Source organism: Homalodisca vitripennis, chromosome 4 (genome assembly GCF_021130785.1).
Source record: "Homalodisca vitripennis isolate AUS2020 chromosome 4, UT_GWSS_2.1, whole genome shotgun sequence".
NCBI classification, from domain to species: Eukaryota; Metazoa; Arthropoda; class Insecta; order Hemiptera; family Cicadellidae; genus Homalodisca; species Homalodisca vitripennis.
In genome coordinates this window covers 148037506-148061525 of record NC_060210.1, presented here as the reverse complement: position 1 = coordinate 148061525, position 24020 = coordinate 148037506, and the positions used below count along the sequence as shown (strand labels likewise).

The 24020-nt window shown below is 32.8% G+C and overlaps 1 protein-coding gene across 1 annotated transcript in view; it reads right to left on the bottom strand.

Moving 5' to 3' along the window:
- LOC124360287 (SLIT and NTRK-like protein 4) overlaps nucleotides 1-16191 on the bottom strand; it is a 30675-nt gene extending 14484 nt beyond the window's left edge. Inside the window, exons 1-4 of the mRNA XM_046813789.1 lie at nucleotides 15944-16191; nucleotides 9536-9751; nucleotides 3009-3226; nucleotides 1121-1335 (exon numbers count right to left, since the gene is read on the bottom strand). Coding sequence (XP_046669745.1) covers nucleotides 1121-1335; nucleotides 3009-3226; nucleotides 9536-9751 — 649 coding nt within the window. The 5' untranslated portion in view covers nucleotides 15944-16191. The remainder of the gene's footprint in view (nucleotides 1-1120; nucleotides 1336-3008; nucleotides 3227-9535; nucleotides 9752-15943) is intronic.
- Nucleotides 16192-24020: the final 7829 nt, after the last annotated feature.

The window sequence follows — 24020 nt, the reverse complement described above, 5'->3', positions numbered from 1 at the left end:
TTGTTTTTTCATTCTATCATGTTTGTTTCTATAAATTTATATTTTTGTGTTCTTCATACTGGTGTGGTCGGTATAATCCCAAAGTACCCTATTATTAGTGGTGAATGTGCTAATTTTGAAGACAATGAATTGAGTTGTTTATATAAAATGTATATATTGTAAATATTATTTCTTTTACTTTTTTGAAAAATTAAACAAGTTTTAGTCTTACAAACCATTACAATTATTTTGTGTTATTTTACAATTGTTATTATTTCAAAATTACAAAAACAAGTATACATATCTGTATACTTTTACTGACGTGTATTTGGAAATATATGAAGAAGTGCTTATGCAGCAATACAATTAATTGGATATATCTCCTGCATTTATCAAGGAAAGTTCTTCAAATTTTGTGTGTGTAGTAAGAAATATGTGTACAAAAAAATTGCTTCATTTTTCAGGGGCTACAATTTTTTTTCTACCCTTTATGTATGTCCAAAACTATAAAAAATAAAAAAAAATAAAAATTTTTTATGTATAAATACGCTTAAAAAAACAAATCATTCTGTAAAAGTACTTTTTAACTATTACATCTAAGAGTACAATTATTTGTGAACAATTTAAAACAAAAACCTAAAAATTATCTTCAAAAATAAGAAAACTATATGTATTTTCCCTCAATTCTGCACTACGGTCCCTTATCGCCATGGGCTTTCTGGCAAGTCCATGGAAAAATGGCTGGGGTTAAAAGGGTTAAAGGAGGGTTTTACCCATGAGTCATAGGAAATGTTTTCGGGACGCAGCGCATAACGGTACCCCGCCACCCCTCCCGCTTATCACCACACACTCAAGGTCACGCACAGCTAAAGTCCTCGAACTGTACATGTATGGAAAATTACTGTTTCGTCTTTAATACCTGTTGCAATAATCAAATATAATTATCACAAAATCAAATAGATGTATATTTGATTTCACTCATTTTGCACACAACATGTAAATGGTGCAGACAGGTATATGACTATAGCCATATCACAACTGGAACAGCTGGTGGTCATCGGTGACATCACCCCAAGTGACACCTGACTATTTACGTACAGGTTACAATGATTATCTGCATAAATACCTAACTATTACTTACCAAGATGAAGATCTTGTAGACTAGGTAAGTCACAAAACATTTTTGTATCCTTAAATTTTGAAATTTTGTTTTGTTCTAGATGTAATTTACGTAATTCTTGTAGCTCGCTGTTGACGAAAATGTCATGTAAATCAGATGCTAAGTCGTCTGGAGTGTTATCCGCAAATGCATCAGTCAAGTGCAGTTCAAGCAAATTCACAAAGTTTGAGAACACACTAAAAAAGAAATGTCAAATTAATAACCTGTACCATTATTTTATCTGGATCATTAATTAAATTATTGACTGTAAATAAAATATTAAACAAAAGAAACAATTTGGATTCCGAAAAACCTAGATAATAATCAAGATAAGGTGTTTCAAAAATGTTTGCCAATATACAACATAATTTTATGAATAGTATGGGTCATATTAATTCCCTCATTGACTTAATATACATATTTGACATCATTACGCATACAGAACTAAATGGTTAACTGAAAATTGTTAAGATTAGAATATATTTGTTGATGTGGTTTAGCTCTTAATTATTAGGAAGGAATTGTAAATAGGCAATTTTTTGAGATAGTTGAATATGAAAATAATGAACTGAAACATATCAACCTAGTATTCCAAAAGAAAGTCTGTTAGGCTCCACAATTTTCATGATCAAAATTATTATGAATGAAGTATTTTATAAAACAAGAATTTGTGACATAACTACATGTAGTGATGACATTCTCTTATAAATAGAAACAGAAATTGGGAAAATAAAAATTCGTTATAATACATGTTAACATTTAAAATAGGTGCATTTTCCTTATGGAGTATGACAGGGATCTCTAGATTTATCCATTAATATTATTTTAACATTAATTTTAAATGAGTTGTCATTTGATGGGGCTTTCCATAAGAATATTGGGGTTAACCCTCCCCTCCCCTAAAAATTACACATTGATGAAAAGGGATAGAGTTGAAAAGTAACCTAAAAGTACCAGTACCCTGATATGTTAAGTGTGATTTTCTTGGATAAAATGGTGAAAAAGGTATAAGGGCATATCCACACTTTTGCCTAACAAAACATGTTAACATTTACAATAAGAATCCTTTCCTTATGGAATGGGATAAAAGCCTCTAGTTTTCACCTTTTACTTTCTTTTACCACTACCTTTAAATTTAGTAATTTTCATAAAGCACACTCCAAATACCTATTTTGAAAAGAGGGAGAAGTTGCAAAATTCACAAATATTCTTTTTCCATACCGTATTAAAATAGCTGAGAAGTGGTTGAAGCAGTTAAAAAGATATAAGGGTGTTTTCACACTAACCCTGTGTGTCTACATATATATATATATTGGTTTAGTTTACATTATTATATTTAGTTTTTCAGTTATGCATTATGATGAAAAATGGCGACACTCTATGTAATTTAGAAACAAAACGGACATATTTTAGGTACATATTATGTCAGTGTTCATGGTTAACAGTTTCACATGTTAAGCGAAACTGCTAAAAGATCTTATTTCAGCCTTTGTGCATGTATGAACACTTATGGTTTGAATTAATTATATTTCTGAAGCAAGAATTGTTTACCTCGTTGCCCCGATCAAGAAAATATATAATAAAGTGTATATTTATGGCCATTTTAATTTACTCCAGTCTTAGTGTTTCTGGTGTCATAGTTGAGTTTGCCTTGTTTGCCAATCAAGAAAATAATACATACACACATAATAATAATAATAATAATAATAATATACACATGTATGACAAACCTTCTTCTGTCAAAACAACTAAGGTGGGTTTTATAACAGTCTTTAATTCTGTAGCAAAACTTAGTCTACAATGTTTAATTAAGGACAATAACTGAAAATTTGAAGCATTACATCTAATATTATATCCTAAATTCCCTTACCGTGGATGATGGTGACTTGGCTCCTTTGAGGAGATAGAAATCTGATTGTGATTCAGGATGAGCCTCTCCACATTGGAGACTCGGTGATATGACTTCCCACGGATATCTCGAATGTTATTATTCGACATGTCAACAACCTTCAAATCCAGGTAGGGGTTTGCTGTTCCAAAGACATTCATCGGCAACTCATTTATGTTGTTTCCCGTAAATATCAATACCTAAAAAAGTATATGAATACAAATCTTTGATCGGTACAAACATTGAGCAAACAATAATGCATTAATTAAGTCTTATAAAAAACTTCTTACTTACAGAGAAGTTTGAAAATACATTCAACTTAAAACTTTTATGATTGCAGGATTTTAGAAAGGGAGCACACAAGCACCAATTCATAATGAACAACACAGCCAAATAAGATATCTAAATCTACAGAAATATTTATTTAGAGGATGAGTAATATAGCAGTTATTAAGTAAGACTTCATTAATCCGGCACTTGATAGTTTAGTAGACCTGTTAATAATCAGGAAAATTTCAATTACTAATTATATTTTGCTGTGGTAAAATTGAATTTTATACATAAAAATGAAACCCAAAATTTGTTTTTAAGTGCTAATCTTGACAACAGCTAGACCAATCCGGCTAATTCTTACAATATTTCTTGAAGTCTGAGGATTTTTATGAAGAGTAAAATCGGAAAAGTTGTTTGGAATATTTTAGAATTCGGAATGATAATATGCCTTTATTTATTTAAGAGGCGGAGTTAGGGCTATTTAGCCCTCTCTACTTAATATCAAGTGTTTTATAAATGATTATTGGAGTTTTAAAACACTTTGTAGGTTTTATACACATTACTTAAAATTATAATTCATACATTAAATCAAAGAGCAACTCAAACAGTTTTGTTTGTGCGCATGCGGACGCAACGTTTCCTCCGTCATCCGTTAGAAAACGCCAGTAGCAAAAATGACGACTCGTGAACAGATGGCTTTTAGATTGCAAAGACCGAATCTGTAGTAACTGTGCAACGAGCATTCCATATAAAGTTTGGTTGTGATCCTCCAAGTGATAAATAATATCTTTAGATGCTATTATCATTTTGAAGATACTGGCTGCCTTTGCAAAGGGAAGAGTACGGGACGACCAATGGTTAATGAAGAGTGTTGAGTGAGTGAGAGAGACTTTCACTCGTAGCCCACAGATATAAGTTAGGAAGGCTAGTCGTGAATTAGCAATTCCAGTGACGACTGTTTGGAAAGTTTTAAGGAAAGCTTACAACTACTTCCTTATCGTTTGTAGTTGTTACAGGATCTAAAGCCTACAGACTATGTTTTCCATCCAATTTTGCGTACAAAATATTGCATAACAATGAAAGTTTTCTGGATAATGTTGTTTTCTGTGATGAATCAACATTTCACCTCATTGGACATGTGAACACTCACAATGTGTGTGTCTGGGGCTCAGAAAACCTTCATGGGTGATAGTACAATTGCAGCAAGACTCTCCTAAATTGAAACATTTTGTGTTCTATATCTAGACACAAAGTTATTTGGCCTTTAACAGGTATTTCTTATCTTAATGCTCTAGAACTATGGTCACCGCCTCATTGGCATAAGTCAGTACACAATTGGTTGAATGTCACTGTACCTGCCACAGGATTGGCCTCAAGGGGTCTAATAACAGAGCTGTTTTTTCATGGGCTTCACCAAACCTGACGCCATGTGATTTCTACCTCCAAAGGTACCCAAGTACCTTGAGTGCTCTTTAATTTCATGTATCAGTTATAATTTTTATACATAACAAATACTACAAATTGTTTAAAACTACTAAATTCATTTAAAAACACATGTTACTTACAAAACATACTCCAATTCCAAACTTTACTGATAGGAAAGAGCTGTTGACACTTTCAGCTAAGTCTACAAAAGAGGCAAAAAACAATTTGTTTACACTAAAATTTTAGAAAATATTAAATATACAGTGCTTGATCATCTGTGTAATGCATATTACAAAGACAAAAGTACTATCTAATGTTTACTAATGATTGCCCAATTGACGAACTTAAACCATTTAACACACTATTTTAGAAATACTATTCCAATCTAATACTATTCCTAACCATGAGTGCTTCCTTTCCAAGGTCACTAACTCTAATAATTGAAAAAAACCCTATCCATTTTTGCTGGATGATTTTCTTCGATCACTGTGATCATAAGAATCAGAGAATGTTGGCTCCATGAATCTTAGCTCCACGAAAAGACTATAAAAGGCATTGGCTCCAAAAAAATGTGTCATAAAAACCCTACATAAGAAACCCTGGACCTAATTAGCTTTTATATAAATCTGTGTAAAACATTTTTAAAAAAACCTAAGAAAAAGGTGAGATTATATCTTCATCACATATTACATTTACAATTTACATAGTTTTCAGCTTAGTAACAATTCTAATACGCAAATTAAATACTTATGGCTAGAGTACTTGAGATTTATCTTTGTGACTGGAGACATGCCAATTTAGTGAAATGGAATTCACCACACTTAATTGGGAGTGGTGATGTGGAACTCAACCACATAAAAATAATATAATAAGTGTTAACTAAGGATTGTTTTTATCTTACCATGTATAGTACAATTTATTATATTGGTACACCTTAACACATTGAATGCGGCTGGCACCGCACGGTGCCGCGCTTCGGGTGTCCTCGGGTGCGTTCGGCACCGGACGGTGTCACGCCACCTTCTAGATTTCACAACGTCAGTGCTGTTTCAGCTTCTGCGTGAGGAAGGTATATTTCGCGCCGCGTGTAGAGTACCCTTGTTTGTTGTTCCACGTGGTTCGGGTTGAGTTCATCGGCTAATCTGTGTGTTTGGTGTATTGGTTATAGTTGTAGGGGCTGTGAACTTCGTTGTGAACAATGGATGGTCCTAGTTCTAGCCAAATAAGACACTATTTGAGTGAGAGTGATGTGGAAAGTAGTTCTGACGATTCTGTGGCGTCTGCCGGCCCGGAGAGTGACATTGACCAAGCCCAGCTTGACGCGCCGCCTATTGTCAATGTGGTGGCGCGCTGTGGACATCGAGGATGAGGACACGGATGACCAGGAAGCTGATCAAGTGATTTCTGACCCAATATGGTCACTTCGTACTGCAGGTATGCGAAGAATTCCCTTCACAAAAGAAAACAAATTGCTTGTACCTGCCCCCGGAAACAAACGATCCTATCGATTGGTTTTTTTTACTACTTGATGATACCTTGTTGGAAAAAATTGTGTCTGCCACTAACAAAAATGCCTGGGAAATATTATTTTCCCCTAACCTCAAAATAAAATCAAGAATAAATAATTGGCAGGAACTGACAGTGGCTGAACTGAAAAAAATTTTTCGGGCTAATCTTTCACATGGGAACTGTAAAAATCAATCGTCTAAACGATTACTGGAAAACTGATCGTATGTTTAATTTTGGATTCGTGAGATCCCAAATGAGCAGAGACAGATTTCTCCTGATCCTAAGATGTTTAAATTTTTATGAAAGTGACGAAGAGACTGTAACTGATGATCGCCTCTACAAAGTCAGGCTTTTGATTGACTATTTCAATCAAAAGATGAAAACCATCTACTACCCAAGTCAGAGAGTTGTCGATTGATGAAGGAATGGTGCTATGGAGAGGACGTCTGCACTTTCGACAATACATTCAAGGAAAGCGCCATAAATATGGTATCAAGATTTTACTCGTTATGTGAACCGGATGGACTTTGTGTAAGTTTCACTGTGTATTTCTGGGAAGGGAGGTGAACTTGGAGGAAAAGGTCATGCTAGCAAAGTAGTCAAGTATTTGATGAGGGGAATGCTTGGGGTGGGCCATTCATTGTATATGGATAATTATTATATCAGTTACCCCCCTTGCAACCGAGTTACTGAGTGAGAAAACCTACTTGCACCGGCACAATGCGCTCAGACCGAAAGCATGTTCCGCTAGATCTCAAGACAGCTCGTCTTGCCAGAGGAGAAAAGGCAGAACGGTACGCCAATGGTGGTTTTGATAGCAAAATGGTGCGACAAGCGTCAGGTGTTGTACCTATCCACAGAGTTTTGAGAATGATTGGGCAATCTCAATGAATAGGTATAACCAACCTCGCCAAAAGCCTCTGCCCATAATACAGTACAACGCCCATATGAAGGGTGTGGACCGAAATGATCAGCTTATGAGCTATTATGCCTTCGAACACAAATCAATTCGCTGGTACAAAAAGATCTTCGTCCATTTCCTTCAGACGTTGTTGGTGAACTCCTTCAAACTTTGTTTACAAACCAACCCAAGGAAAAGATCGCTGTACCACTTTAGATTGTCCATCATCAACATGCTTTTGCCTGCAGCAAACGCAATCACACCTCCACTCCGGCCTACAACAAACAACTGTCAGACACGTATTGTCAAAAATGGACACACCTGACAACACAGGAGAAAGGATGAAGAGAAAACGATGCAGAGAAATGCTCAAAGACAAAGAAAAAAGAACCATGACCCTTTTCTTTTGTGCCCAGTGCCCTGGCGAACCTGGCCTATGTGCACTGAGATGCTTCGACAAGTATCATGGAGTAGGAAAGAAAATGAGGCAGGAAAAAGTGGAAATATTGTAAATATTGTATATAATTGTGTGTATGACGGTTACAAATGAATGAATACTGTAAACAATTTGAACAGTGAAAAGTGTTGTGCGTGGAAAGTGACGGACGCGACTGACACCGTCGGGTGTCCAATGGCATCTGACCTGCCGAGTGCGGCCGGCACCTTCCGGTGCCGCTACTATATTGTTGCTGTATATATGTATATATGGACATATACACATCATTGATGGTGCATATGAAGTCTTCCACATAATAATGGTAAATTAAAACCTAAAAAAAATATTTTCAGCATGGGCTTGTATTTTACGTATTTTCTGGCAGCAGTGAATGTGTTAAAGAATCTAACCTTGCATCAAGCAATATTTATTGTACTTATCTGCCTGCAAATGTTACACCATTTATGCAACTAATGGATAAGATATAATTAAAAATTTTCAATGTATGTTCGAGACATTTGTTGAAAATTTTATTAGACTCTGATTACAGTGTGCAATAATTTCAATGCCAGTTCACGTTAAGAATTCAATGTTTCCAGATGCAGTTGCTTGGAGTAATGTGAAAAGTAAAACATAGCACAAAGCATGGTGTCAATTGTGGCTAAAGCTTTTTGCTCTAAACCGGTGTGAAGAAGGTGAAATGAGCCTTCAACTGGAAATTCTCAAATTTTTAATTCAACTAATAGTGATCCTTACCATACTTTAGAATATCTTTCCGATGAACAAACCAATAAATGGATGGAGGTTGGCAAAAATTTGTCTGTTGAGGACAATAGACTAGGTGATTATGCAAATTGTATTTAGCTCTCCAGAGCAACTAGTGACTGGTAGTGGTGGGGAAGTTGGAATAACTCATATCACTTAGATAGAAGCTTCTAAGATCCTACATAACTTAATTAGGAATTTATCTAGGAAGTTAAGTTCTACATAAATTATGTAGAAACATAATTTATTACTGTTGCTATTATTCCAGTAAAATTAGAGTCCGACCTCAACATCCAAATATAAGTTCTACCTTGTAGCATTTTTTCTGTACTCACCTAGTAGTAAGTGACACAAATTTACACAGCCAAGTGTTGGGATTTTGTCTGAGGGTATGAAATTAAGGCAAAAGGGTATGTTTCAACGCTTTTTTACAAACATCTCGGGTACCAAAAAGTTTAGTGCAAATATTGTAGAAAAAAAGTTTTAATGTTTAATTTGGAGCATAAAAGAGGTAAAATGCCATTATTTTACAGTTCGGTAAATTAAGCACACATTACAAATATATTAGCTGTAACAGTGTTTTTATGATTGTTCATTTGTTTTTTACAGAGCTTATTATGTTTGTGTATTAAGGTACATATAATATAATCTTATGATGTTCATTGCTCCTTTTTTTTATTGCCATAATTAGGTGCACATAACAATTATAATATACAGAATTGGAAATCTATCAGCTTGCATAAAATAGTTTGATTTTATGAAGTTACTCACGAAGTTGTTCAATCTTCGTATTCTTTATTATTGTAAACTTCAAATTTATTAATACTATAATGGTTATATACAAGAGATGATAGAATGTGTTTTGATACAAATTGTTAATATAGGAGTGTCATATGGGGATGATGAAGACAAGAGTTGCGTAGATGCTATAAAATTATCTACTGAATGAATTTTTCATTTTGGTACTTAGTGGCTGTCATTACTTATATGGTTTATAATATGTTTCCTTAAGAAACAAAGTTAAAGTATTTTGATTTACTATTGTAAAATTAATACATTATTAAAATAAATACTTGCATTACGTATGCAAGTAACACATGGACAGTAATGCATGCAAACATAATACCTAACAATATTACTACATATTGTGTAATAACATCCATACAATCTATTCAAACAAATATAGAATTGCAGTCTTACCTGAGTTTTTGAGGGCAAATTCTGTAATACTGATGCATTCTGAAATTGTGTGTTTGTACAATTTACAACGTACTGGACTTTGCCTAGATATTCAATATCACCACACAAACATTTTGATGAAAATCCTTCACTACACGGTGCTGCAAGCTCTAGGGACTTAACTGACATCACATGTGAAGTGTAGAAAACTAAACCAAAAAGTATTAAGTGAATCATCTGAAACAATATGGTACAGTGTATTAAAATTCATACATGATAATAATATTAACCTATTTTTATCTATATCTATAGTATACAACAGTAATAATTATAGGGGATGGTTGACTTACATATACAGTATTACTTAACTCTATGCACTTGTCACATCTGCACTGCAAAGCAAACAATAATTCCTGAAAACTTGCTTATAGCCTTAATCTCCTGGTAATGTATTGGTGAAGTTAGGACTTAAATGTCTTCTCTGCCACTTAATCTCTAATCACAAGTATGGAAACTAAAATATAATCTTTCCTTCCACAAAATTGATCTGACATGTAGAAATAAAATGAAATATAATAATAAAATAAATGGTGGGTATAAATTATACATTTAAGTAGTCTATTAAATTATGTATATACATTTAATTTAAAAAATTATCTTTCATTAGAAATAGTTAACTTATCTTATCCCTATCAGTTTTCCATTCTCCATTCATTCAACTTACAGATAGTTACCCCAAGTGTGACCACAAGAACCACAAACCATCACTCCCACCGAGCTCCCAGCAGAAAGGCCCTGATTTCAACCCAAAGTGACCGTGTGTAACAACATTTCTGATTCTATCTGGGAGAGAGTTCCACAAATGAAATGCAGAAACATTGAAAGATTACTTATATATGGCTGTCTGATGTATTGGAATTGATAGGATAATGGATTTCGTGCATTTTCCAAATAATATATGTTACAACATGCATAACACTACGTTTCAAGGAAATCTATCCTTTACATCAAGTAAGAAGACAATTAGTACATATACATGTTCTTAAAAGCTACAATGTTCGCCAATACAAAATTCTGTCATGTAGTGTACTAAGTCAAACAAAAACCAGCTATCTGATTGTTCAGTAAACAATTTCTTGATCAGTATCAGTTTTGAAGCAGTATTGATTTCGAGTTTAGTAATAAGACTTTGATAGCCTGTTAAAATACTGTTAGCAGTTGAAAACTGCAGGAATCAACAGCAGGAATCAACTTACACCATGCTTTATTGTGTTTATAACTGGCAGACATACTAGTAGGTTATGCGACATGTGATCTGGTGTACATCTTGCTTTAAAAAATATTGAATGTTTCTGTGCTTATTTATTCTTATATTTGGTCATAATGATGTATTTCGACTGATAATATACTGTATATACATGAAAATGTAAATGCGTTTAAAATGTGTTATTGTATGGTAAAATAGAAGCATTATGTAGTAAATAGCTAGTAGTTTAAAATACTTACAGTAATAAGATAAATATTTTATACATTATTATGATCATTTGCTTACTTAGATGATTCATTTTTAATATGGTGTTTATTCAAGAAAAATTCAATGTGTACAAATGTTTAAATGTAATTTTAAAGTAATTACAGTAATATTAGACCAAAAATTAAATTTTATTATAACTATTGTATTTAGCTTTATTCAAATTTAATGTGATTGAGACTGAGCTACTGGAATCCTAAGAAAGTATAAACATTTAAATAAATCATTCTGTGTAACGTATTAATTCTGCATGATTTACTTTGAGATAATCAATTGATTTATCAACTATCCTAATGGTAATGGTGGTAACTACGCAACACAACTTGAACATTTCTCTTGTTTATGGTTTTAATTAGAAAGTAGTGATGCGTAGCACTTGAAAGAACAGTTAAAATCATTAATAATCTTTCATTCAAAAAAATAGAGGTATGTTATTGGCCCTAAATTAAGTGTTAAAACCATTGGCATAACAGTTCTTATTGATAGAGAAGAGTATTTTTTTAACCTTGTAAAGTAAAACACGATTGTATTCGTACCAGATATGTTTGCTTTGGTAGAAATGTTAAATAAAAACAGAAATACTATTCGCTGGTTATGTAACATGTGACCTCGATAATTGACATAATGATTGATTTCTAGATTCTTTATTTATCTCTTCATTCATTTGAGTTTAGCCATCTTGGAAGGAGGTTGCAACACAAGTGAGTGTTATCTGTGTTCGTGATTTTTTCTTACTACAGCTATGAATTAATACAGTATTGTGAAAAGTATTTATCTACTAATAGCAGAGTGATAAATGAAATAATTATACTATGACATAGTAAGTAGCAATAGTTTGAAAATATTGAATATGTAATTAATACTTTTAAATTTATACACCATATGATATTATCTGGATGTAATAATAATATGATGTAAGATAGATGTTTTAGAACACATAAATAAAAACTTACTCCATTAACTTATCCAAAAGTGTGTTTTATACTGGTCATGCTGCCTGTAAAATGTGCTAATATCCCTTCCCAAACAAAAAATGAAATGGTATGAAATGTTTCTTGACAACATATTTGATATTATTAATAGTCTATAATAAATGTTTAGTAGAATGTTCTTTTATTTAAATATTTTTACTATTTTTCTTGGCTTGTATACAATGCCATAAAAAACCTATATACTCAGTAAAAGAAATTAAATGTATCCTCAATATTCTCATTTTATTAAAATATATAATATGTGTTTCTACATCATACTATATTTAGTGTTAAAATTGTAACAAAACAATTGAACAAATAATTAATAAACTTATGTAAAACTTCATGTTATTTTAAGATTTGAACATGTAGACTACAAAGCAGTTTATGGTCCACGAGTGAGAGCAATGGCTCTCCATTTTTGACCTATTACTTACAAAGTTGTTAAAATTTGCCATCTTTAACCTATTGTATAGAATTTAAAAAATGTAGTGGGGCTGTTCCCAATAATAGTAGGGCTAGCAGAGTAGCTGAAGAGTAGTAGTAATAATAGTAGTACATGCTTCTGTGGTGTTTAAAAAAAACTACAAAAGTCTTAGGAATTAAAATTGACAAAAATTTGAAATTTCATCTGCAATTAGATAAGAGCAGGAGGAAACTGATCTCCAATATTTTTGTATTGAGTTCAAAAAGCACGTGAAAATGCTCCTTCTGGGATGGTGCAGCTATAGTGTGGAAGAGTTCCTATCTCACTAGGCCCTGCTGTACTTTTATGTTTATATAAGAAACTATGTTCAATTCTTGATAGGTTTGTATTGAGTTATGGACTGTCAAATAAAAATGAAAGGTCCGAGTTATCGTTTGTAGGGTAAAAAGTTTTTCTATTTATAAAATAGGCGTTGTCTTCTAATAGACCTACATTACAATATTTACACAGCATTTTGAAATAGTTGTATAATATTCTTTATATAAACAAATTAAAATTTTTCTTAGAAAGGGAAGGTTGTAAGAGTGTGTGGAAAGAGCAGGATATTAATAGAATGTGCCAATATTTCTTTGCCATTATTCTCTATCATTTTAACATATCATGCTTTTCTAAGAAGATAAAATTAAAGAATAACAATAAGATAAAAAAGGTAAACCATGATATAATACAACTCTAACAAATTATATTAACACATACAAAAATTTGAAAATGAATAGACAGAGGAAACAAAGAAAACATAAATCTGCTCAATCTGAACACAGGAAATTAAATAGAACTCCAAGGACCAACTGGTACAGTAGAAAAGTGTTTACTACGCTAGTAATAAGCCTAAGAAAACCTGGAAAATAACTTAAGAACATAGAGGAGAAGTAAACATAAGCAAACAAAAAATATTTCATTAGCCTAAATATTGTTGGAAAGGGAATAAAAAATCTAAGTAAAATCAGTGAATTGATAAATAATTTGTTTATGGGGGGTTATATCTCCCTAGATATATGTGGACATAAATGCTCCCAGGATAGTAACCCACCAAACAAAAGGGTAAATGCTGTTCTCAAAACGGACCCATAAATAAAGAATTTTTACAAAGAATATTTATGAGGTTTGCCCCTCTATTTATGAGGTCAAAACCTCACATTGGTGGTTTAAGCACAAACATTATTAAATCAATGTCAGGAACAATTAGTGCCAATCTTACACAATATTAACATCTCAATCCATTCCCCAAGGGATGCAAGATACCAAAGGTTTTTTTCCCTTCCTGAGGGAAAAGGACAGTTTGTGACCGCGCTTATTCCTAAAAGGACCTTTCCGCCTCCCTTACTTTAATTTTGTGCCCTCAAAGTCCGAGGCTTTTGCAAAAACCAATCAGATTTAAGTGCTCCTGTTATCTAATGTCCTTGGGGCTGAGGAGATATGCTCCCAGGTATCTTTTCTGAGTCTCTACGATGGCAGGACAATCTAACCAAATGTGCTCCGCTGACTCCTCCTCCTCTCCACAGAGTCTACATTCGTTACTCTGACTAAGGCCTACCTTCATAAGGTGCTTCCTTAGAGGGCCATGTCCTGTCAACATTCCTAATATCAGTCTTATATCCTCCTTATTCTGGTCTAGGAGAGCTGTCCACTCTTTAACGTAAGGAGAGATTAACAATCTGGATAGTCTTAATCCTGAGGCTCTACTCCAATTATTGTGTATTGTCCTATTTTCCCAATCTTTGACCAAAGCTTTAATGTTGGAGAAGGCTATCCCACAACCTGGCTCAGGCCCCACCATTGTGGATTCCGCTCCCTTTTTGGCGAGGATGTCTGCTTTTTCATTCCCATGAATACCTTCATGACCTGGTACCCAACCGAGTGTTACTCTACCAAAAGTTAGTCTTATGTTAAAACAAAGGGAATGAGGGGGAGGTGTGCAACTATCGCCCAATCTCACATGGCCTTTCTTTCCAAATAGTTAGAAAAGGCATTATGTAACTAACTGGCAGCATACTTGGAAAATAAAACAATTAACCAAATTGGCTCTCGTTGATTTCGTGAATGATTGCATTGATGCAGGTGAAGCTTTAATGAGGGCAACATATACTGACTTGAGCAAGGCATTTTACTGTAATGATAAAAATCTGTCAAGATACCATACCTTTGCTTCAGCTATCTCACATATGATGAGCGCAACCGATATCAGGTAACTTATAAGACCATAAATTCAAAATCAAGACCAATGACAAAGATCTTTTGAAAACAATCTAACACTTTTTTTTAATGAGAGACCGATCCCTTTCTAATCCTTATTCTGTCCAGTCCTCATAGGCCACTGGCCTATGTGAGGATCTATTCAAACAGAATAAGGGAGATAGTAAATACAGTACAAGGTTAATGGTACTGTACTGGTAAAAAGTGCAACGGTCACAGACATGATTCGAACCTACGTTATCTCTAACTCTGACCAATGACAGACTGCTCGGCCTTCGGCAGTCCCACTGTTTAATTGAATTTCACATCTCCTACTCAGTTATTCTCGTAAAGCCAATCAATACTCAGTTATTCTCGTAAAGCCAATCAATAAGAAACAACCACATTTTTTAAGGCAAAAAGAAGTGATTGCTTTTTATTTACCACCAATCACACTTTAATGTAATTTTTTATGGAATTAAATATTAAACTTTGCATAGCCTGTACATATCAGAAACATCTGTCTTTATTGAAATACACACATCTGAATATAAAAACAAAAACCAAAGCTATAACACCAGTTTTAAAAATACACATGTTAGGCCGATTGTGAAAGCCACAGATATACACAACTTTTTGAAACCTAACCAATATATAGGACTTTAGATTAGGCACTCCCATTATAAAAAGATTCTAGGACAAATATGCCAAATTCAATATGAAATGAAAGCTGGTCATACATTTTAGTTTTTATTTGTTGGCACGATGCTTCGAAATAACAAGATTAATCTATCTTTGCCAAAACTACTTTTAGAATAAAAAAAGATTGTATATACAATCTTGCATAACCTGTGATGGGCAAATTAACAACTACAATGCCTAAGGGCTAATGGGCAGAAGCAACAACTAGGCCTACCAATTATTTTACCTTTCATACTAAAAGGCCTAGGAATTTTGCTAGGTCCTGTGAAATGAATAAAACTGAGTTATATTATGATAATATAACTTTTGAAAACACACAATTTCCTAATATTCAACAGTTTTTCACTCAAACAATTGTGAAAACATTAACAATTTCAATGGCCTAACACCTATAGGCCATCTAAATGGAATATACATAACTTGATAAAACTCGTTGCATGTATGTTACATTGCATTACCTTAGTATTTTATCCAATTTAAAATTAATGGCTGTACTGAAAATATGTTTAAGAGCAGTGAAGTGATATCAAATAGCCTATATCCTTATAGTTTCAAATGATTCTAACCTTATAATGCTGTCAAATTCTCAGAGTATTCGTTGCAAGTTTAAGATTATGCTTGATAACAAAAGGTATAGTTACCACATACTAAAGTAACAATCTTCGGTGACATACATTTAATTTAAAAAGCATACTACATAGAAAACATAAAATGAGAAAAGAAAGGGCGGATGACTAATAACCTAAATAAAAAACAATTTCAACAGCAACCAGCACCCAGCCAGCAGCAGGTAGTAATAGTAATGCAATATACCAAATTCAACAGTTGTTTGTTTTGTTGACACTAAGCAAAGAGAAAAGCAGGGTAAGAACCTTTTTTTATCAGCTGGGAGAATAGATGACGACGTTATCAACTTTATTGTTGATAGAAATTCATAGGAACAAAAATGATAATATAGTTCACTCAATCATGACACCTTACCTTGCCTTAATTAATGGTATTTATGACATTATGAATAACTATAATTTTTTAGATATATTATGCTCAGTTTTTGAATAGAGTTGAAAAGCACGTTTTCAACCTCATAGATAACCTTGTTCTTCATCCCGATGGAAAAACTGAAAATTCCGGCATTTTTTATTCGTTGCTATATAACGATAACACCATATATTTTCACGTAAAGGTTGTCATTTCATTTCAAAGGAGAATGAACGTTTTATACAATATTGGAAATTAGATAAATTGGTTGCTCCGACTGTAGCAAAACTACCTGAATTTGGAATTTCTCCATTAGAAAATTTTTAAGTATAATACATTTGTACGTTCTTATTTTTTATCTAAGTGCTATAAGAGATATCTTATTTACTTTACATATACAATTAACGTGCATTAAAACGAGTTTTTTTTTTTGAAATTTATACTTATGTAAAATTGTATACATTGTAAAATATATAATATTAAACGCTGAAGTAAACAAGTTTTGAATTTTTTCCTAAATAAACTTTACAGATACAAAAAAGTCAAAAGTATTTGGGTACGTATTAGTTATATTCAAAACGAGACATCTTTCACAATTTTACGATTATTAATATTATTACGATTAACAAGGTTCAACAATTGCAGAATATTTAACATTGTCTTATGTGGCTATGATCAAGATGGCCGCTAGTATAGCAGCTACCATTATGGAAGTTAGTGTAATGTTTTATCAAGTATTTTATTAATAATACTGTAAAAGTAGTTTAATCATCCTAATTTATAACTTGTTTTCATAAGTCCAATCAATACATATAATTTTACCGTGTTCTGGAAACTATTTAGTCATATTATCAAGTAAATTTTAAATTTATTTACCATTTTCAAATTTTAAATTTCTTTCCCCTCACCAACAAGTCAGTTATAATGCATTGAAGTGACTAAAAATAAAATAAAAATATGATTCAACAGTACCATTTCCTATCCTCATTGTAGAACTAATTATTTTACTACTTCCTGAATCATCACTCCCCTTGCAGATACCACCAAGTACGGGAGGAGAAGAGAGTGTTTGATAATTTTTGGTACAATTCCCAGTAAATTATTTCCCAAGTTTAAAAATTTAAATATTTCCACAACCTAACATGCAGTAGTACCATAGTGTTTTGTATTCCTTTTATAAGTATTCTTGTGTTACAAACTCCCCTGTGATACAGAAGGCACCAGTAGTAGGATATACTTTGTATTATTTTGTTAATACCTTCCAGTTTGAACATTAAAATCGTAAAGAAGAATATTTTGACATTTGATACATTCTTTAAATGTTCAGAATTAATTAAAATTTTAATTCAAACTGTCTGCAAGAACTTTAATCCCTGCTTCAGGTTCTTGAATATGTTGATCAATTTTAAATATTTTAAAATTAGACTTCACTGGTGTTATAGCCTATCTATATTATTTAACAACATGTATGGCTTTTATATTGTACAATTCCAATCGTAAATAAGATATGTTAAATACTTTTCGATTTATATACATTTTCACTTTGTAAATCCCCCATCTCGTTTGTTAACTGTACTTATTGTATTATATTTATCAATGAACCAGTGAAGCCTGTTTAAAGAATTAAAAAAAAACACACACAAACACATTGGTACTTTGCGGTATTATTCGGAAACCACTATTTTTGGAAGAGGGTTTCCTGCCAAGAATCTAAAAAGTACATTATTAGAAAGAACAGACTTTATTTGACTTAGGCTACCTACTGTAAAAATTACATGTCTTTTTGATGATCGGTTCTTGCTTTCTGGCTTCCAAAAGAAAGCGATGTTGGCGAGAAGGAGGCCCTCACTGTCCCTATCTACTATTTGTTATTAGTCAATATAAGTAGGTTTCGATTAGGCTATCATCAGTATTTTACTAGTAGTACCAAACTTAAAGATAACCTTTACGAGCAATCATGTGATCTGAACTTAAATTTAGATACTCTCTCGAAGGATGTCTTTATTTTTTCGCCATAAGTGCGGGGTTGGCCCGTACTCTTGGCCAGGGGCTCTCCGATTGGTACTTTCCCGATCTCAGATTACGTCCCAGATCGTCCAAATTCCTCGACTCCAGAACACGTTGAACCATTATGCACGTGATCTAAGGTCGGGAAAGTATCGATCGGAAATGACCCTGGCCATCAGTCACCCCTCCAAAAAAGAAGAACATACATCATGATAGTACCTTAAACTCAAATCACGTGAGCGCTCGCTAATATTTTATTTACAATAAGTAAGTAAGTATTTGCTTACTTATACAGTCTAATAACAAATAGTAAATAGAGAGAGAGATAGTGGCCTCTTTCTCGCCGACGTCGCTTCTTTTTGGGAGGCAGAAAACAAGAACCGATCGTCGGAATTTTCACATTAAGTAAAATAAATTCTATTCTTTCTAATAATGCAGTTTTTCTATATTCTCGTTCGGAAAACCCTTCCAAGATAGTGGCCTCCGGTTTACACCATAGTACCCAAAAAGTAAGTAACAAAACATGATAAATATTCTAAAAACTATTATATTAGTTAATCAATTACCGTATTTATTTACAGAACTTTCACAATTATTTTCACGACATTTAAAATCTGTACATTACATGTTAAAACACCAGACATTTTATAATGGTACAAAGATAACTCTTAAAAAACCACAATCCCTTTTATATTAAGTATAAATACATTTTCTACCATTTGAGTGCATTAAGGTCAAAAGATTGAGTATACGCATACAGTAGCCTACTGTATATAGTCTTTAAAATCAAGGTAGGAGATGCCTACGCAAAACTATGTGTCACGTAAAAGACTTCCCTGAGATCGCAAGTAAAGTTTCAAGTTTTAGCTCATTTCATTCTAGATTTATTTATTTTATTTTATTTTCATGCTATAAAACAGGAAATACACCCAAATACATTATAGCAGTACAAACCAATCAAAATGTTAAATAAGTGGTTTGAGTCCAAGTCCCATGTCCATTGTATCACTGGAATATTTAGGCTATAAGCAAAATAACTATAAATAAATATTATTCTAAACGTTACGCACTATTAAAAATAAATAAACAATAAATAATACACATTAAGATAAATAACAAATACAGTATATGGTAATGACAATATCAGGAAATTAGTTCAATAAATTAATGGAATTTTAATTAATAAATTAATAGTAAATCAATATTTAATAAATATAGCTTGAATTTCAGAAATTGTAAAAGGATAAAATATATACTATGAAGGACTGGTACCTATACAAAATTAATGAAATGCATTTCTCTTTAAAGATGTTCAAACTGTCAAAGTGAACATCAATGTCGGATCCACCCCAAAGCATTGCCTTATAACCTCTCATCATCCGCAACAGAGGAAAAGTCGATCGCATCACTGTGCGTGAGTGAGGTAAATTAAACAAAAACTTGTTTCTACTGTTAAAGTTCGGTACGCGATAGCTGAGGGTCCCCACACATTACGCGTCATCCACCCGACCCCGGACCAGGCCCCACAAATGTAATTGCTCCAAGACCCGCATCCTCAGGCCCAGGCTCGTCAACCCAAACATCTCCAACAGCTCATTGTATGGAACTAAATACGTGTAAACATTAAAACACTTGAAATATAAATATCTCAAAAACTTCTTTTGCACTCTTTCAAGCACATCATTATAAATTAAATGTGTAGGATTCCATACAATGGCGGCGTTTTTTAAGTCTCGATCTGACCAAGGATGTGTAGAACACCATAAAAGACCCGATGTTTCTAAAATTCACACCTTGTCTCATAATAAAGCCCATCATTCCACTCGCAGCATTCACGCAAGTTTCTATATGAGTACGGAACGATAACTCGTTATCAACTGTAACGCCCAAGTCTTTAACTAGATTGAGCTAGATATGTCCTGTGGGAAGATAGATTGACATAAACTATACAGAAACACTTTTTACATGGCCTGGAAGACAAAAGAGAAATTTTTTCAGCTCACTGATTATTAAATAGCGTTCAATAATGTTCAGACAAATTCCATGGTAGGAAATGCACAATTCTTGTCTTTGTTCATGCTAAATTAAAACTCTACATATATGTACAGTATATGTTTATCAAAATATGTTGCCAGAACATACATTCACATTTTGCTAATTGAGTTAAGTTTCATAGTAGTGTTTAAATTTTAACACATTTTTTCATCAAATTTGAACATGAATTTCCATTATATTATTATTATTTGACTACGAATAAGCTACATGTGTTAATATGTTCAGTTAAAATCTCATATGATTATAATCAGTTGTTATAAATAAATTTATTCTGCTATTTTCTCGTCGCTATCATCATTAGACTTTATGTATTTGCTAACGCTCAACCAAATTCCGTGGACTGTCGTGCACCGTCATCGAATTCAGTGTTGCCTATATACAACGAAGCTTCATGCATATTTCAAGCCTGTAGATCAGTGTTCGTTTTCGACGGCGACCAAAGAATACCAACTGGTATTCTTTGGTCGCTGGTTTTCGATATATCGTGTGGACAGACACACGAAACGAAAACCACATAACGAAACGAAAAAACGAAATGACGAACGATGAGTAACGAAATTGTCTCAGCTTCACGAGTGGATTCTCAAATGTTCAGCCAATAATTGTTTATATAAATAGTAATCCACTATTATTTATTCTTAGTTTATAAAACCTGTATCGTCCCAGCTTGTCCAACAGGGTGTTTCGATGTTCAGAAATTTTCGACTATCTTGTTATATAGGTTATTTGACAGGTTAATTTACATAATATTTCTACACATACAAATAAATTAGATATGATTTATGTTTCATTTATCTGATGTTCACGTTCTTGTTAAAAAGTATCATGGAGTGAAATTTATCCCAGGTGTTTAGTAGCTGATTGGCAAATTTGGGATAATCGCTCGGTAATGTCCGGGATAAATGAAGTACCGTGGTGAGTCCCATGGATAATTGAAAGAAGACGCTCCCATACATTTATAAAAACATCTGATGAAGTTAATTTGTTTAATTAGTTGGTTTGATGAAAAGCTTTTAACATAACCTGCGATGCCTAAAATGTAATCTTCATAACAAGCTAAAAGGTTAAAAGCTTCCATTACTGTGTTGTGTTGATTTGATTTAATAATGAATAATTGGATAGACAGGGCAAGGATTTCATGTACAACAGTTAAACAAATTACTATTAAATCATTTGCTTGTATGTTAAGCATACATTTTTATCAATATACTAACGTTGCGTATACGTGGAATCGTGAGACTTGCACTACAGACTAAACATATACAGTTTATGTTTTTTACTTAGTAAACAACGCTACATACTTTTACGAGTATTTGTATATTCCTAGAATTGTGCACTCGCTACCTGAAAATTAATAGAAGTCACTGAATAATGCTCTTTTGATTTATTTGCAGAATATGCAGACGCAAGTGAAGTTTGTGTATAGAATTTTACGTATATCTGTATAAGGGTATGTTACTTTAATTGTTTTTGTTACTGAAAAATCTTCGGTCGTATCCACGTAATCATATATTTAAATATACGACTACAAAGTTTAACTGAATACGCGTTTAGCGATGTCTTTCAACCAGTTGATGGCGAAAGCAGATTTATCTCTTTGAGTTTGTACGTCTGTATCGTCGAGCGTATGTACACGATAATTTTAGAATTATTAGACCTTGAGGGTTGAAATTTGGTTTGAAACTACAAAACTACTACATCCAAATTTAAAATGGTAAACATCGGTCCATTTGAAGTCGGCCAGGATGTTTTCCGTTATGACTTAAATGCGACGTCTTCACGTTGACTCGAAGTCTGGCGTGCATTCGTTTTGATTATTTATGTTCTTATCTGGATTAGTTTTTGCGTGAGTAATAATAAAATAAAAGTTATAATAGTAAAATTGTTTACACTATAGTGGTACAGTTTGGTTGAAGTATTTATCCTAATATAACGTAATTTGTCGATAAAATTAAATCACATTTTTAATTACTTTTAAAATATTTGAATACAAATGCACCGCAGCTCTACAGTGTTACACACATTAGTCTAGTAATAAAAGCATATATGATCTTGTTTCATTGGTATTCGCCGTTTTGAAGAAAAGTCAATATAAATCACAATAAAAACTACACTCACAACTGTGTTAGCGTACTTCTCGTTTAAAAAGAACAATAACCGGTTTAACAGAAAAAAACTATACTGAGTAAAATAAATATGAGGTAACCGGGGCCGATAATCCGCTGTTTTCTACTCACTGCTGTAAATTTATGTACGCTAAGGTTGTAGCCTAGATCGAGCGCATGGTTGAAGTGATATTATTAATGTAGTTAGTACATCCTTTGCACGAGTATTTTTTTTTGCCTGTTAATTACATAACGTAAAAATGTGAACTACAACTCGTCACTTATTAATAAATACGATTTAATATTTGCCTCATTATTGAATGGTTAGATTCAGAAAAGAACTTTTAATGTGAAAGTTGATTACATGGACTTAAATTTAATGTGGTGGATATCACCTCACCATTTGACATTTGTTGTTTATGGGCATTTTTATATTTTCAAACGTACATTTTACAATGGTAGAATATTTTTGTGAAATACGGCAATGCGTGGTATCATGTGAAAGCACGTGATATGAAGTATTGAAAAATATACTTTGGTATGGGTCCGTACCACAGGAGTGCCAATAAAAACAAATAAAATACTATTTTCCATACCCTTTACACCACAACTTTGAAAGGAATAGAGACGATTAAAATTCTCTCACCAATATGTCTAAGATGCAAAGAATTTTAAAATAATGCACAACATGATGTGTGTTTGCATTAGAAATTCAAACATGTGACCCTCAGATTTTTGGATGCTTTATATTTTTACATAGTTGACATTATTTTAACAAATTCTTTTGGATCAATTTAGAGGGAAATCCATTCAAAGTAAACTTCTGCATTTATCCGCTTAACCACTAAATATTTCAGACGGTGGTCTGACACACCCTAATTAGACAAAACGTTTGTTAACTGTCCTCATTTGTTATTGGATGAAAAATGACTAAGAATATGTACTTTTCCTGCTCAAATTAACGTACGCCATGAATACTCTTTCTTCTAAATATGGCTGTACAATAGCCATAAAAGTAAACGCAATAAATAAACATATATTTGCTTTTCTACTGTAAATGTTAATTCGCTTGAATATGGCTTAGTTTTTAGAAAGTTTATTTAACATTTTTCTTTTTTGATCGGTTTCTGAATATTTTGAAAAATACATCTTTAAAATGCCACCATTGTGGATTTAGTGAAAACATATAGACAGGCAGAGAAGGACGGAAAAAGTAGTGTATTATTAACAAACACAAAAAGAATACGTAATCCCACAATAAGAGACACATTTAGAACGAGTGTAATAAAGTTTAAACAAGACATGAAAAATGCATGACTATTTGAAAACAAAGCATTTACCAAAACACATGTTTAAAATTAAATCCATAACAAATTATATGAAATTTTTCCCTCCTTTTTTTACCGGTTACAATTTCTTAAATATGCAGGTCTGGATCTCGGACTTCTACGCAAAATATCACGATTCACGGCAGACAAGGAGTCTGTTCAGGGTTTTC